This window comes from Daktulosphaira vitifoliae, unplaced genomic scaffold (genome assembly GCF_025091365.1).
Source record: "Daktulosphaira vitifoliae isolate Bord-2020 unplaced genomic scaffold, ASM2509136v1 Scaffold_1, whole genome shotgun sequence".
Classification (NCBI taxonomy): domain Eukaryota; kingdom Metazoa; phylum Arthropoda; class Insecta; order Hemiptera; family Phylloxeridae; genus Daktulosphaira; species Daktulosphaira vitifoliae.
The window spans coordinates 55,272,015-55,289,384 of NW_026099572.1; the positions used below are offsets into that span (position 1 = coordinate 55,272,015).

Sequence of the window (17,370 nt, forward strand, 5' to 3'; positions counted from 1 at the left end):
GTATATCTGGTGAGTTTTAGGGTTAATGTAAACATTAAACAATTTTCACTATATACACAATAATCTTGTAGATTTATATTTTATATATTTAGTTAACTAGTTGATTATAGAGTAAAATTATAAAATCAACCTTGTACTTTCTATTTACTAAGAAAAATTAATTATTAATAGTTAAAAATGCCTAAATCTAAAAGAGACAAAAAAAGTAAGTTAAAATTTAAGAACTTAATTTAATGAAATACTCATAACATTTTTATTCTTATTTAGTTTCATTGACAAGAACTACTAAACAAGGTTCTAAATTAAAGCAATCTATAATGGAGAAACTACGTGATGCTGTTGACCATTATGAAAACATTTTCGTATTTTATACTGACAATATGCGAAATGGTAAATTAAAAGATGTTCGAAATGAATGGAAAGACAGCAGGTATTTACTATTCTTCTTCTTTATGTGGGTACTTTTTGATAATAATTATATAATTTTTTTAATAATATTACTGTAATAAAACTACAAAAAATATTAATCAATTTAAAATGAATGTTATGTTAACTAAGTTATTATGTATAAAATATCATCATTCTTTAATTTTATAAATATACTTTATTAATTTTTTTTATTAAAAAACGTATTGATTATTTGACTGAAATTCTAAAAAAATAACAATAAAAAATCTACATAATAATAAGTTGATATTCATTATTTTTTTAAGATTTTTTTTTGGCAAAAATAAAGTTATGGCTTATGCTTTGGGTAAAACAGCTCAAGAAGAAATACATAATAACTTACATAAATTAGCACAAAAAATTGAAGGACAATGTGGATTATTATTTACCAATAGACCAGTTCATGATGTAGTTAAGTATGTATTGAAATTTGTATTAAATTATCTAATTATAATAAATGTTGTTAATCATATAACTCATTAAAATAAAATTTAATAGATGGTTTGAAAATTACTCTGAACCTGAATATCCTAGAGCTGGTACTCGAGCCACATATTCTGTCATATTAAATGAAGGACCACTTCCAGACTCATTTATTCATTCTATGGAACCATCATTAAGAGAACTCGGTTTACCTACTAGTCTACAACGAGGAGTAATTCAAGTTCTAAAGGAACACACAATTTGTAAGGAGGGTGCTTTAATTACTCCAGAGCAATCTAGATTACTAGTAAGTTAATTAAAAACATATCAAGTATTATATTTATATAAATAAAATAAAATAATTTTCTTTTTTACAGAAATTATTTGGGCATAAAATGGCAATGTTTAAAATAACAATGAAATATGCTTGGTCAAAAGATGGAAGTTTTCACACATTATTCAGTGAATAACAATGATATTCTTTTTGTGTTATATAATTGTTAAATAAACTGTAATATTTTTTCTAAACATAGTTTTATATGTTAACTTTGATAAAGTTAATTAATTCCTATTAAATTCTTCAAATGCTTATCAGATTAAAAATTAGTTCTAAAAGAGTTTTTATGAATTTCTTCCGATTAGTAAATGAAAAATATAATTAATTTGTTTTAAACAGTCAATTTTTATTTTCCTGTATTATAATCTATATTAATTATACTAGTTCAATTAATTTTTAATTAATATTTGATTTCTATAAGCCAAATTATTGAAATTAATTTTATGATGAAAAATGGTTTCCAATTAATTGGAAGCAGGTTTTATACATTTCTACTTTTCAAATTATTAACTGGTATTTACAAATCTTATTCACTCAAGGAATCATTCCATAGAATCAATTAAGTAGTAAGCTATCAGATAAAAAAGTATAATTTTCTAAGTTGAATAGCACAAGGCATGTTTTAACTAAATATCAAATATATTTATATAATTATATAATACTTTTATAGCATCTTAATCTCAATTGATAAACCTAATAAAATAATAACATACGCATCAAACATCTACTTAAGGTTAGAATAAGTTTCACTAGCTTCTAAGCAGTGACATAATTTTAAATGTAATGCTCCAGACCAACATAGTTTGCTACTAAATTTTTATTGCCCCTTAGTAAAAAAAAAAAAAGTATTTTAGAAACTTCAAATTATTTGCCCTACTAGAAAAAATTCTGGATTAGTGAGAGCCACATCAATTAACAAAAATAAAAATTTTGTAATAAAATAAAGATGTAATAATAAAGACACTTTTTTTTTAATTATTTATACATTTAAATGCTAGCATTATTGAATCTATAAAATTATTAATAAATTTGAAAACAATACTCTTATAAATTATTAAACAAGTTAAGGCAATTTCTTACTATAAAATAATTCATCTAGCTTTAATCTTAATAGCCATTTGTTAAAAGGGACCCTGGAATAATTTTGGCTAAATTTTAGTGCATCATTATTTTAAACATGTATATACAATACATGAAATAAAAATTTTAAACAGTTCTTAAGAGCCTTTACCTAATGTTTCACCTTCACAAATCAAGTTTGCTTTTATTTTTTCTATTAGTCTTTAACTTAAAAATTTTGTTAAACTTAAATTTATAAATATTGTCACCATATTTTGCAGACATTTGATTTTTTTTTTTTAATATATAAAAACACAAAAAATTTGTTTACATATGATGATATATATAATTATAATTAAAAGTAATAGTTGGAGATGAGGCGTGGGTGCCTTTATTTTTACCTTCTTGGCCATACTTCTACTCCCACATATAAAAATATTAATAACTTCTGAAATATTAGAACAAAAGTTGTTATCTATTTGTCATTTTCTTAATTAGATCATTATGTATTAAATAATCTAGTTAATTATGAATATTGATATTTAAAAAAAATAGAATTTACACCCTTGAAAAGTATAAGGAATGAACATAAAAAATATTTTATGATTGATAAATTGAGAAAATGTAGGGTGAATTGGGGTATTTGTCAATGCATTTTTTGAGATAAATGCACAAGTTNTTATTTTATGATTGATAAATTGAGAAAATGTAGGGTGAATTGGGGTATTTGTCAATGCATTTTTTGAGATAAATGCACAAGTTTTTATTCCAAACTTACATTTAATATGATATAAACATATATAAGTTATACCACTTTACAATCTAAATAAAATCTGCTAAATATTCTGCTATTTTTTATTTGATGTCATAAAAAATATAATTACAAAAATTTATTATCTTGTAATTTTTTTCTTCCAACCTACCGTTTGTCTCTTACAGTTTGTTAATGTTAGGCAATTTTATTTTTGTATATGAATATATATTAGTGTACAGTATATTAAGTTTATATAACACAGTATCGATGGCATTATATATAATTATTAAAATTTATAGTACAATTGGGAAATGTACAAGAAAAGGTGCACAAGTCACTTTTTTGTTTTATAATTTTGTAGTAAATTTTACTCTTGAGTTGTATGAGTTCTCATACTAAATGTGAAACACATTAAGTATTTAATATTTTACATGAACAAAAAATTGAATTTAACTAAGACTGATGCAATGAGTAGTTTATTATGAAGAAAATAAAGTTGCAAAAGTTATTTATGCTCCTTCTCTATAAGAATTTCAGGTGGTTTCATTGAATTACTGATGAATGTAAATAAAGGAAACTAGTCCACATTTATAATTTTTGATACTGTCACTACTTTACACTTTTCAGAATTCATAGACAGGTTGATACAAAATACTTAAATTACAGATATTTACTTATTTCCTTAACAATAACTTTATTAATTACAATCAATATTTTATTTACAAAGAGTTAGGAAATTTCCTCAAAATAAAAAAAATTTTGACAAAGGCCTTTTGTATAAACCACTTTAACAATTGGAGTAATTTTACTTTTCACTAAAGACTCATCTTCAATATTATAGTAAACAAAAGTAACATCATCTATAGAGCAATGTTGGCTTCTTAGAGAAAATAATACATATTTTTTATAAATGTGTATTCAGTACATAAAATGATAATTATAAAATAAAATATTCATTATAAAAAACTCAATAACTCATAACTTATTACATAACACAGACTACAACAGATTAAGCAAAATATAAACTATTTAGGTTAGTAGGTCAGAATGAAAGTATTTATCACTATTTTAAATATTATAAACTGTTAAAAAAACATTAACTTTTAGAAAAAGTTTTATATAAAAATAAATTTACTTACCTCCCATGTAAAGGAAATAATGAACTTTCATTGGCAACATTTTTACATCTAGTTGAATTAAAGGCATTTTGAACAATTTTATTTTTTAACAAATTAAGCTGAAATAATAATGGAGAGTGTAATTATAAAAATTAATACATTATTTTATTCAACTATCAACTGAGTAATGTACCTTTATTTTGTTTGTAAATTTTTGTGTTTATTATTCAAATTATTAAAATGANTGTACCTTTATTTTGTTTGTAAATTTTTGTGTTTATTATTCAAATTATTAAAATGATTACTTTAATTTAAAATTCTCTTTATTTTTAAGCGTCAATAATTATGATGGCTACATATTTATTTAAAACACATTTTTTACTTTTATTAAATTTAACAAGAATAAATAAATAAAAATTTATTAAACTTAAATTACTTAAATATATATTTATATAATGACTAGTTTTTAACCGCACTGCCAATATAATTTCAAACAAGTAACTTTAGTATAAAACATATCAAATAATTCAATTAAAACACAATGGTATGTATTAGCCAATTGAGCCAACAATTAAATTGCTATACAAATTAGGGAATAAAAAAATGTGACAATTAAACAGTGAAGTCCAATAGTGATATTAATTTTGATAAAAAAATATGTTTAATAAGATAACAATTTAAACCACATGTTATTGGTGGGAAAGTTATGATATGTATAACCAGCAAAAGTGGCTTTTTTATATACTAATACAGAATATATTAAGTCTGTATTACGAAGGAAGGAGATAATTTGACATACATTTTTTAATATAAACAATAAAAATTTCGATTTATAAGTCTCATTGATTGTCTTTTATCATTTAAAAATTATTACGAATATGTTATCTAAAATGTTTTAAACATAACATCTATGTTCTTAAAATAGTTTTTTTTTATTTAATTTAACTTCAAAGCGTTAATTATTAATTTATAATGATATCCTTAAATGAAAAAAATGCTTCACAGTTAGAATTTCAGCATGTACATAATGTAAGAATCCTCTACTTTTTAAAAAAAGTCAATTTAATTTTATAAAATTACATTTAAAAAAATATGCCTACATTAAAATAAATAATTATACTGCTTGCCTAGTTTTAAAATTCAATTTTTTTTCATAGTTGAGATTTGTATTACTTAAAACTAGTTGACTTCTTTTTAAGATAGTAATAAAAATTATTTTTAGGTGTATGAAAATATTGCATCCCATTTTAGTGACACTAGACAAAAACCATGGCCTAATGTTGTTAAATTCATTAATAAAGCTGAACCAGGATCTATAATTTTAGATGTTGGTTGTGGAAATGCAAAATATTTCACAAGTAATTCTACAAATTTTCAAGTATGTAAGGAATTTTATAGATTTTCTATAGATTTTAATATTTATTATTTTATAGGTAGGTTGTGATCGAAGTACTCAATTAGCCCAAATATGCAAAAGCCGTAATCACCAAGTTTTTAATTGTGATTGCCTTCAATTACCGTTACGTTCAAATTGTATTGATTTCTGTATAAATATAGCTGTTCTCCACCATTTATCAACATCAGAGCGAAGATTTAAAGCCTTAAACGAGATATTTCGAGTATTAAGAAAAGGTGGTCAAGCACTTATTTATGTTTGGGCTAAAGAACAGAAAAGAAATGAAACACCTTCAACATATTTAAAACAGAAAAAAGCTCATATAAAAAATTCAAGTTCAGTTAATGATACAATAAGTAATCATTATCATGTAGAAAAAATTGAATTGGATCTTCCAATTCATACTAATCGTTCTAACTTTATACATAATGACTTATTAGTACCATGGAAATTAAATAAAAATAAATTAAATGACAAAGATCCTGTGACACATCTTAGATTCTATCATGTCTTTGAAGAAACAGAATTAAAGTCTTTGTGTGAGAGAATTTCAAATTGTAAAATTATTGAGTATTATTATGATCAAGGAAACTGGTGTATAATTTTTGAAAAATTATTAAATACTTAAAATAAAATACTATATATTGGTTTATAATAAAGTTTTTTGTTCTTCATTTTGATTCACTTTATATATAATACAAGGTAAATGATAAACTATGCCTTACACAAAATCTTTAAAAATATAAAGTCTACTATTATTTTTTTTGAAAATTATATAACATAAGATACTATGAAAATAAAAAAACTCTTGAAAATTAAAAATTATAGTCTGATTTATACTTTTAAAGTTTTAGCGTGAGGCATAGTTAATTAATGACTTTGTATAATATAATTTTGTTATTACTATGCAAGATTATATTTATTATTTATTTTTAATTTTTATTGATTTATTTTTCAATAAATAAATTTTTTTTTTGTTACATTATAAAATTTAAAAAATTATATTATTTAAATATGTGTTATTGAATTAATGAATATTTGAAATAAACATGAATATTAGGGTGGAACAAAATATTGAAAATATTGATAATTGAATTCGAATAGAAAAAAAAGTTGCAGTTTACTCTCCTGATTATGGGAGTTAAAAAAAAAATTTTTTAATAACTTAAGGTGCCGCAAGAGAGTTGAAAAATTTTATAAATTAAATAATATATATATTTTAAATAATATATTCTATATAACTTTTATAATACAGATTACAGTGTCTTATGATTTTTCAACATTTCCACTTATATTTCTTATGACAAAATTCCAGAACATTGTGAAATACCCTGTATACATAACCATAATAGAATATTTAAAAGGTAAAAGTATAAGGTACCACAAATAACATTTGATCAATTCATTAATATTGTTGTCGTTAAAGTAATAACACGGTGATATTACTTTATTTTTGAATGTTCAATAGGGTGGAACGAAATATTGAAAATATTGATAATTGAATTCTATAAGAAAAAAAAAGTTGCAATTTAGTTTCCTGATTATGGGAGTTAAAAAAAAAAAAATTTTTTTATATCTTCAGGTGCCGCAAGAGGGTTGAAAAATTTGACTGTGAAGGTAATTTTTTCGTTTTTGTCACTTATCTTTTAATCTATTCTATTCACAGGAAAAATTATAGAATTAAACTTGTAAAACTAAATGTTTACCATAAAAAATGTTATTAGCAAAAAAGCCATATGCATAATACTTAGTTATTAAAATTAAAAAAACAACATATTTTTATCTTTACCGTTGAAATCGTTTATACTAGTTTATTTAAATATTTCAGACGAAATATTCAACATACAATAAAAATATTCGTATAAAAATTGTTTAGAATTTAATTTTTTATAATTTTTGTTGTGTGTATCATATTTTTTATCAAACGTAGTTGTTTTAATCGAGTAATAAGGTAGATTGAATAACTAAATTTTGATTTTTAACTTTCTAATAGTTGGGGTAATATGTATTTTAGTTCCTATATATCACTTATAAAATTACTCTAGTCTAGTTTAAAATTAAGAAGTGCCGTAAGCCATTTGAAATATAGTAATATTGTTTTCTTATGATTACTGGGTTTTTCTATTTATGCTCTATCTTATTTTAATAAATTTATGAAACGATAATATTTCATTGTCACTTCAATAAACGAACTTGCTTTTGCATTTAATATCGCTGTGCATTCGTATAGAGTCGTGTTTAGTTAATTTTATGCGCAACGTGTGTTAAATATTTGTTAAAAATGGCTGGTGTATTGACAAGAAATAAATCAAAATGTTTAATTTTTGGAGATGCTAAAGAACTTACTAATAATATATTACCAACTTATGAAGACGTTATGCAATATTATTTGTATGTAAAACATCAACTTAAACCCGATATTACTTCAAAAGAGCAAAGTGTAAGCTCTATAGCTGATATTGTAGCAACTAACATAGAAAATATATGGCACAAAGCATCAATTCCAATAGTATCACACACACGAGTATTACAATTAATTAAAACGTACTATGACAAGTATCGGAATATACAAACGTCAGCGAAGACGTCAGTGAGACGTATAAAAAAAAATTGGAAAAACTCCTAACTGAAGCAAGAATTAGTCTTTTTGACATTGCGGCATGTAAATGTGTTGATTTTAGTACTTGTATAAGTGAAAAATCTTGAAAAGTTTCACATATTGAACAAATATTTATTAAAGATCAAAGAACAACCAGAAAAATGTTTATATCTCTAGTTGACATTTCAACTACTAAAAAGTTTCAAAAAAAAGCTATAAGAAAAGAAGTTGATGCAAAGCGAATTGTAAGGCATAAGTTATTAGAAATTTATGAGAAATCTAATTTAGATGAAGTTAATATTGAATTTGATGAATCTGTTGAAATTAATGATGAATATAATAATTCTGACGAAGATTTTACAATAACTTCAAAACCATCAACATCATAATCTGATATAAAAAAACTCACAGATGAGACTTAAGTTACCGGCCCTAGCTTTGGCTTGCGATAGAACTGGAATTTCATATGGATCAGCTGATAAAATTGCAAGTACTGTACTCCAGGATATTGGTATTATTTCAATAGATAATAAAAACAGTGTTGTAGATAGAATGAAAGTCCGAAGAGCAAGAGAAAAAAAACGTTTAGATTTACAAAAACTAGAAAATGAACTAATTTTAGGATTATATTTTGATGAACGTAAAGATAAAACTATAATAAATCATCAAAAGGGAACTAAATATTATAGAAAAATTATTACTGAAGAACATATATCACTTATTCAAGAACCAGAATCGAAATACATTGGTCATACAACACCAAAAAGTGGATCTGCTTTAGAAATTAAAAATAGTATTATTCATTTTTTAGAAACAAATAATTTAAGTACTTCACAAATTATTGCGATTGGTTGTGATGGCACAGTTACCAATACCGGCTTTAAAACAGAAGTAATTCGTCAAATAGAAGAATATTTAAAAAAACTTCTGCAGTGGCTTGTTTGTTTACTCCATTCTAACGAGCTTCCCTTGCGTCATTTATTCAATCACCTAGATGGAAAAACATCAGGGCCCAATGGATTTTCCAGATCACTAGGCAAACAATTAGAAATATGTCACAAACTTCCAGTAGTTGAATTTGTCCGTATTGAAGGCAACTTACCTTTTTTAAAAAATGAAGTTGATTTTAGCAGTGATCAAAAATATTTGTTAGAAATGTGTCAAAGTATTTTTAGTGGTAAGTGTAGTATTGATTTATCTAGAAGAAATCCAGGGAAGCAAGCCTACTCTAGGTGGCTTACTACTGCAAATCGAATTTTACGTCTATATATTAGTACGAGTTCTCCAACAGAAAATTTGAAAATTTTAACTGAATTTATTTTAAAAGTGTATGGTTCCATGTGGTTTCATATAAAAATTAATCCATTTTGTACATCTGGATCAAAACATCTTTGGAGGACCATGAAATATTCACGGTATCTACTTAATAACTTATTAAAAATTATTGACCCTGTTATTCAACGAAATGCGTATTTTGGCTCATTCAAAAATATACTGATATGTATGTTACTCGATAATGGTTACGCCATCAGAAAAATAACTTTGTCCAAAATTATTTATGCTCGGCAGAATAAAAATTATCAATCGATTTGCTCTTTTGAAATCTCACCATTAAATTTTAATGCTAAAGACTACGTTGAACTAATTGATTGGTGAAAAAATCAAGTCACTGAACCTCCACTTACATCTAACATTGATCAAGACACCTTAAGACAGGTACACTTGTTCACTTAATTTTTATAATAACTTAAATTTCAATTGGATTTTAGATTGTATTAAGTCACAAGAAGAACACCTTAGAAATTTTTTATTTACCTTGTCATACACAAGCTGTCGAAAGAAGCATAAAATTAATAACAGAAACATCTACAGCTGTATGCGGACCAGCTAGAAGGGATGGTGTTATAAGGGCTAGGATTGAGTCTCGTAGGATTATGCCTCATTTTAATTCTAAAAAATATTTTCAATTTAATTAAGTTAATGTTTTTACCTATATAAAAAATTAATACATTACAATAAATCAAAAATATATTTAAAACTCTTAAGTAATGTGTTCTGTAAATTTCGTAAAATTTTGTAATATTTTTAAGATTGTGATTATTTATACACATATTTGATTATGGACTACAACTTTCTAATAATATTAGAATTTGCAAAATAAAATTTGTTTTCGTTCCACTCTACTATTAATATTCCTAAAAATCTATTTTTTTTATAACGGGTAATTTAAATAAAAAAATATCCAGTTGATAAAAAAATTTGAACCAATATTTTAAAAGATATTAACACTTTTATACTAAGTTGGAGGGAAAAAGACTTTTTTTGCAAACTAATACTTGATTAAAACAACTACGTTTGATAAAAAATATGATACACACAACAAAAATTATAAAAAATTAAATTCTAAACAATTTTTATACGAATATTTTTATTGTATGTTGAATATTTCGTCTGAAATATTTAAATAAACTAGTATAAACGATTTCAACGGTAAAGATAAAAATATGTTGTTTTTTTAATTTTAATAACTAAGTATTATGCATATGGCTTTTTTGCTAATAACATTTTTTATGGTAAACATTTAGTTTTACAAGTTTAATTCTATAATTTTTCCTGTGAATAGATAGAATAGATTAAAAGATAAGTGACAAAAACGAAAAAATTACCTTCACAGTCAAATTTTTCAACCCTCTTGCGGCACCTGAAGATATAAAAAATTTTTTTTTTTTTTAACTCCCANGAAGATATAAAAAAATTTTTTTTTTTTTAACTCCCATAATCAGGAAACTAAATTGCAACTTTTTTTTTCTTATAGAATTCAATTATCAATATTTTCAATATTTCGTTCCACCCTATTGAACATTCAAAAATAAAGTAATATCACCGTGTTATTACTTTAACGACAACAATATTAATGAATTGATCAAATGTTATTTGTGGTACCTTATACTTTTACCTTTTAAATATTCTATTATGGTTATGTATACAGGGTATTTCACAATGTTCTGGAATTTTGTCATAAGAAATATAAGTGGAAATGTTGAAAAATCATAAGACACTGTAATCTGTATTATAAAAGTTATATAGAATATATTATAGAAAAATTATGTTGATCCATACACTTTTCAATATGTCATAGCATAATAAAGTTAAAAATGTAAAATACAAAATCGAGAATTTTCACACAAAATAGCATTTGGTAGACATTTTCATCGTGAAGATAAAATAAAGTCTAATTTTTTTTTTTTGCATGATAGTGTATATTACATTATCTTTAATTTAAGATATATATTAGTGTCAGACTATCCGGAACATTTTCAAAAGTCAAGTTGACAAAGTTAATTTTCAGGAAAAATTTGTCATTTTAAATCCCCCCTATGCCGGGTAAAGGGTCAGATTTATAAAAAAAATATACCAAATGAAAGGTAATGATATCATGCATTTATATAAATAACATTTTTATTGATTTGGTGATTTTTGAAAAAGTTATAGCAGTTTTAATTGGAATTGAACTCCAAATCACTATGTATATGACTTAAAGAAATAGTGTGTTTTTAGCTATGACAGCCATTTGTGAATAGAAAATAAATCATTGGGACATTTTTTTTTAGTCATGGTACGCAAAATAAGCTTTACCTTAACATATGTTTAAAAGGCGCAGTGCTTCCGGAACATTTTTAAAAATTAAATTGTTAAAGTTTACTTTTTGTGAAAAAATTATTATTTTAAATCTTTCTCTATAAGTAAGAGAAGAATCAGATTATTAAATAATAGAAAAATACCTAAGGTGTTTACATAAAACAAAATTTTTTAATTCGTTAATGTTTCAAAAAGTTATGACAGTTTTATAAAAAAAGTTGTAAATTGTCAAAAATTACCGATTTTTAAAATTATAATTTCTTAAGGGAATTCTCCCGTTTACAGGAAACCAGGGAATCTTTTTCAATTTTTAAGGACAATGTCTTAAATTAGTTACAATTTGTAATATTTTGACGAACCGTTAAAAGAAATCGGTTCTGTGTGAGCTGAAAAATTACCGACTTACAAAAGTTTCGCACTATAGTTAAAATCTTTCTCTAGGTACCAAGACTACAATTTAAAGTTTATTTTCAAACCTAGTAAAAACATGTCAATGAGTAGATAAAAATATTTCTATAGTTACTTAATATTTATATAAAAAATTTGTTACATTTTAATATATAAGTATAAATTTTAATTCTTAACAAAATAGAAAATTTTATTTTATGATAATAAAATTTTTATTCCATACATAACTTAATATCTTCTATAACTAAAATTAGTATCAAAAAAATATATTAATGTCTCAGTCGAAAAAAATAACAAAAACTACACAAAATCATGGACAGACTAATCGGGCAATTCCGATTTCTTTAAATCGAAACTCAAGTATTTTGAATGTAGGAAGTCAGTTCAAACTTGGTAAAAGGTTCGGAAAAGGTAATTTTGGGGAAATTAGGCTTGGAAAAAATCTTATGAACAATGAAGAAGTGGCTATCAAGACGGTATAGTTATAATTTATTTTTATTTTTTTCAATTAAAATTAAAAATTACTTAAATACGTACATACTAAGTGTCTCAATATACAAGGACGTATTTAATGAAAAACAAACCGACAAAAAATATAATCAACACTTAATAATAATTTTTTTATTTACTTCAGTAACTTCTAATTTCAATCATTGTAGGGGCTCAATATTTTAGTTATGATTAGGCCTATGAATGATTAAACAAGGCTCGTTTATACAAAATAAATCTAATATATAATAATATAAGCTCTGCCTTAACGATTTGACGGAATTTTACAACTGTTGTCGACTTCCCGAAATCTAATTAAGGCTGAGAAAACAAATATAGTGGCAAGATGTGTGACACTGATAAAGTTCTCGAATGGTCACCCATCCAGGAACTAACACCAAACATCACAGTTTAATATTAACGGCGACTGTATAACCACTACGTCACACTACACCTACCTAAATTTAACTTCATAGTAATTAATAAATAATTATACTAGTGGTTGCTTGTGGGTGCTAGCGGTGGGGATGTGACTTTAAATATAATACCTCTAGTCAAAGGTATAAAAAATTGTCAAATTAAATATAATAAAATAAAACACAATACACATATTATTATTTTAAATGTCACAGTAGAAAATAGAAATGAAAATAATCATAATAGCGATTATACTATTATAACAACCGATAATGTCAAGCAATTAATTCTAAAAATAAATTACCTAATATACTAATAATTTACCGTATGGATCGTCCAAATTCTCTATACGTTCCCGCATATACTGAGAAAACAACTTAAATGTTTGCACACGAAAAGTATATTAAAACTATTTTATTATTTAAAAATTTGCATTTTTAATAAAAATGTAGAATTAAGAATATAATATTAATTTCCTTCTTTTAATTAATTTTAGTAGGAGTGCGATCGTCGCGTCGTCCAAACCACGAGCCGCCACTGAATCATACATAAACATAAATAAATATAAATTTCATAATTTATTTATTATATAACTGTTTTTATATTTAAAAATTCTATAAAAAACTTTTACTGATTTGAAAATAAACCTTTTTAATGGAAAACTTACGACCCTAATACGTTTCTTGTAGATAAAAAAAATCATGCACATTGATAGTATATATTATAATAACTTTTAATTTAAGGTTTATTAATTTGTTTACCAATTTCATGATGAGATGTTTTTTAATCATTTCATTGAAGGTTTTAATTATAAATGCAAATAGTGTATGAGACTGAAGGTATTTGTGAACACTTCAAATCTTTTAGAACTTATAAGTTCTAAAAGCCGTATAAAGTTATTATGTAAGTTATTTTTAGATTTTAAGCACAAAAATTGAGGACATGTAATTATTATATTGACTTATTTATAGAATTATATTACTCATTGCACCCTAATAGCATTATTAAAAAGATATTTATACACTACTGATAATGAATATTGTTGGATCGCTTTAAAATTTGAAAATTATCTCAATCCCTTATAAGTAATTCCAGTAGACACTCTTATATGGCCTATACTATATAGTATAGATCTATCCATAAGAACTTATCCATATGGATAAGTACTAACATGCACAATTCAGGTCTAATAGGACTTTTGCTTCTAGAATTCATCTTCACTAAAATAAAAGCTTTAAAGAATTAATTTGTTAATCTACACATAATCAAATGACTAACAAACCAATTAAACCTTGATGCAAAGCTAAAAAACTCATTAAAATATCATTTTAAGTATCATCAAATGTTTTTTGTAAATTTACTGATTGTACGTTTGTACATATTTTTTCATTATACTTTTTTTTTAATGAGTTTTTATTTTGTATTAACATGATTAAATTATTTTAAATACTTTTACAGGAATCAATTAAATCTAAAATGCCTCAATTGTCACTAGAATTTAGATTATATAAAATATTGGGAGCAACAGGTTTGTCATTATTTTATGACACTACAACTCATATTATTTCTGTGCTAAGCATATTTGTTAATGATATTTTCCATAGACAAATATCATACAATTAATGGTATTCCAAAAGTATTCTATTATGGAATGGCAGGGAAATTATACAATGCATTGGTTTTAGAATTGTTAGGGCCGTCACTAGAAGATTTATTCACTATGTGCAATAAGAAGTTCACCTTAAAAACTGTTCTAATGATTGCTATTCAAACAGTAATTTTTTTATACCAATAAGAAATTGATTTTTAAGCTTTTTAAGTGAAAATATCTATATTCCTTTAACAAATAATGTTGTTTTCATCGTTTATTAACAAAAAGTATTAATGTAGTTACACAGAATTGAATATGTGCATAGAAAACGTTTAATATATAGAGATGTAAAACCTGAAAATTTTGTTATTGGTAGACCATCACTGAAAAAAGACAACATAATTTATATTATTGGTAAAATACTAAAAACTAAGTTCACATACATATTTAAAAATAAAACTGTTTGATATTATTTAATGATACAAGTTTAGATTTTGGATTGGCTAAAGAATACCAAGACGCACAAACAAATAAACACATTCCTTATAAAGAGAATAAAAATCTCACTGGAACAGCTCGATATATGAGTATTAATACTCATATGGGAAAAGGTATATTAAATTGATTCCTTTTTATTTTTCGTTTTATTTGGGATGGACTGAAACCCTGAAAGTCGAGGTAAGTATCTTGACTTTTCAAGAGGTTGTTTATAACACTTTGCAGAACTTTTTTATTCGCCATTGGTATTTTTAGCTGTTGTTGAGTCCTAAGTAAAATAGTTATCAAAGGCTTGCATGATAGTCACCAATTTACCACATTATTAGCCCTTCCTGATTTTCATTATTTAATATAATATATCAAATAATTCTGTATTTATATTATTATAAAATATATATAACTTTTAATTTAAGAGCAAAGTCGGCGAGATGACTTAGAATCTCTTGGTCATATGTTTATGTACTTTTTACGAGGCTCCTTACCTTGGCAAGGATTAAAAGCAAACAATCTTAAAGAGAGGTATCAAAAAATTGGTGAAACCAAAAGAAGCACACCAATTGAATCACTGTGTGAAGGATATCCAGGTTATTATAATTTATGTTCAAATGATTTGATTATATTTGGTAATATCATATTTCTAGATATAAAAATTAGTAGTAGAACTTGACCAATGACGTCGATTAATTTATTTGGAGAATTTAAAAAAATCCATTCAACATGAACAAATTTAATCTAAAATTTATCTTAAAATTCAGTAAATTATTGAGTGTGGGATTAGATCCCCATGTATTTTAATTTCTGGATACCATTAATTCAGTTTTAATTTTTAATGAAATAATGGATAATCTTAGATTTTTTATCAAGGAGAGCAGGTTTATTTTTATAAATTCAATCTCAATTAGTTAATTACCAAAACCATGTTATTTCAAAATTGCGAGATAAAATTAAAAAAATAGTATTCTCAGAATTGTTTTACATTAAGGGGGGATATCTCCCTTAATATGGTTTTTGATGTACACAAAGTATCATTAACTTATAATTATATGATTTTGTGTTTATAGAAATGGCCGAATATTTGAAATATTCCAGGAATCTTGATTTTTCTGAAGAACCAGATTATGAATATCTTCGAAAAATTTTTAACGATTGTTTGAAAAATAATTCTTTAACAAATGATCAAAAATTTGATTGGACTGATAAATTAGTTGTGAGTAGGTTTAAATTTAGAAAACACATTTAGCATTAACAAAACGAAGGTTTAATTTTAGAGGCCACAAAAATGCTGACTTATTGGATTATACGCACTAAATTATTACAGCTTGAAATTTTTGTTAACAAAATCAATTAAATAAAAATAGTTTACTAACTGAGCATAAGATTATTAAAGTTGTAATACTATATACTATATACATTACTATATATACATTGTATATATATAACTATTCAAACTACTATTAATACTAAAAATTTGTCAAAATTACTTTAAATTTGCTAATTATAGTATATAAATGACTTTTAAAAATCATGAGTATTTAAATCATTAAGCTACTTAATGGTAGGCTGAAATGAAAAGGCCCGGAGTGCAAATATGTTTTACTTTTTATTTATAATTTTCTAAACTATAATTTTTGGAACTCACTTCAGCACTCCCTAAATGTCTAATGCTTATAATGACTAAATGAAAGTGTAAAATTTTATTTAATCCAATATTGATTATTACACACAATTACAATTATTTTTTCAAATAGACTTAGATGGTATGGTCATGCTATGACGAGAGAGGAAACGGAAGCTGTAAGAACAGTTATAGAAATGAATGTTAAAGGAAGAAGAGGTAGAGTAAGACCAAAAAAAAGAGACGGAGGGATGTAATTGAATGCGTTATGAAGGCGGCTGATGTGAACATAGATGATGTGGTGGATCGTGTCAAGTGGAAGTTTAGGATAAGGGTGGCCAAATAGTTGGAATTAAGGCGAGGAAAAAGAAGACGACACAAAATTACAATTATTTAGTCTATAGATAGCAAATATAATAATTTTGTATTTTTTCCTTATATTTTGTCCCAAATTATCGCTAGGCATAAATCTATAACTCGTATTTTTCGTCAATTATAAAATGAATAGTTTTAATTCATTAAGCGGATCACGCTGTATATGTATAATAATATTTTTAATAATAATATTAAAAATGTTCAT

At 24.5% G+C, this 17,370-nt stretch overlaps 4 protein-coding genes across 6 annotated transcripts in view; 3 read left to right on the plus strand and 1 right to left on the minus strand.

Annotated features, from left to right (window-relative positions):
- Positions 1–4,753, minus strand: part of LOC126910410 (major facilitator superfamily domain-containing protein 6-like) — an 18,108-nt gene extending 13,355 nt beyond the window's left edge. The window contains exons 1-2 of one of the 3 annotated variants that reach the window (XM_050692961.1): positions 4,389–4,753; positions 4,160–4,257 (exon numbers count right to left, since the gene is read on the minus strand). In XM_050692961.1, coding sequence (XP_050548918.1) covers positions 4,160–4,226 — 67 coding nt within the window. In that variant the 5' untranslated portion in view covers positions 4,227–4,257; positions 4,389–4,753. The other 2 variants (XM_050692963.1, XM_050692962.1) reach the window with 2 other exon arrangements.
- LOC126910431 (mRNA turnover protein 4 homolog) lies at positions 7–1,398 on the plus strand. Its single transcript, XM_050692994.1, has 5 exons — positions 7–205; positions 268–430; positions 714–863; positions 946–1,177; positions 1,248–1,398. Exons 1-5 carry the CDS (start codon positions 178–180, stop codon positions 1,338–1,340), a joined length of 666 nt encoding a protein of 221 aa, XP_050548951.1. The 5' UTR covers positions 7–177; the 3' UTR covers positions 1,341–1,398.
- Positions 4,754–4,886: 133 nt separating the features above from the next.
- LOC126910424 (alkylated DNA repair protein alkB homolog 8-like) lies at positions 4,887–6,193 on the plus strand. Its single transcript, XM_050692987.1, has 3 exons — positions 4,887–5,167; positions 5,361–5,516; positions 5,572–6,193. Exons 1-3 carry the CDS (start codon positions 5,111–5,113, stop codon positions 6,160–6,162), a joined length of 804 nt encoding a protein of 267 aa, XP_050548944.1. The 5' UTR covers positions 4,887–5,110; the 3' UTR covers positions 6,163–6,193.
- Positions 6,194–11,858: 5,665 nt separating this feature from the next.
- LOC126910420 (casein kinase I-like) lies at positions 11,859–17,297 on the plus strand. Its single transcript, XM_050692982.1, has 9 exons — positions 11,859–11,920; positions 12,435–12,656; positions 14,545–14,614; positions 14,691–14,860; positions 14,977–15,091; positions 15,169–15,288; positions 15,589–15,759; positions 16,237–16,382; positions 16,444–17,297. The coding sequence occupies exons 2-9, from the start codon at positions 12,453–12,455 to the stop codon at positions 16,459–16,461; spliced, it is 1,014 nt and encodes a 337-aa protein (XP_050548939.1). The 5' UTR covers positions 11,859–11,920; positions 12,435–12,452; the 3' UTR covers positions 16,462–17,297.
- Positions 17,298–17,370: the final 73 nt, after the last annotated feature.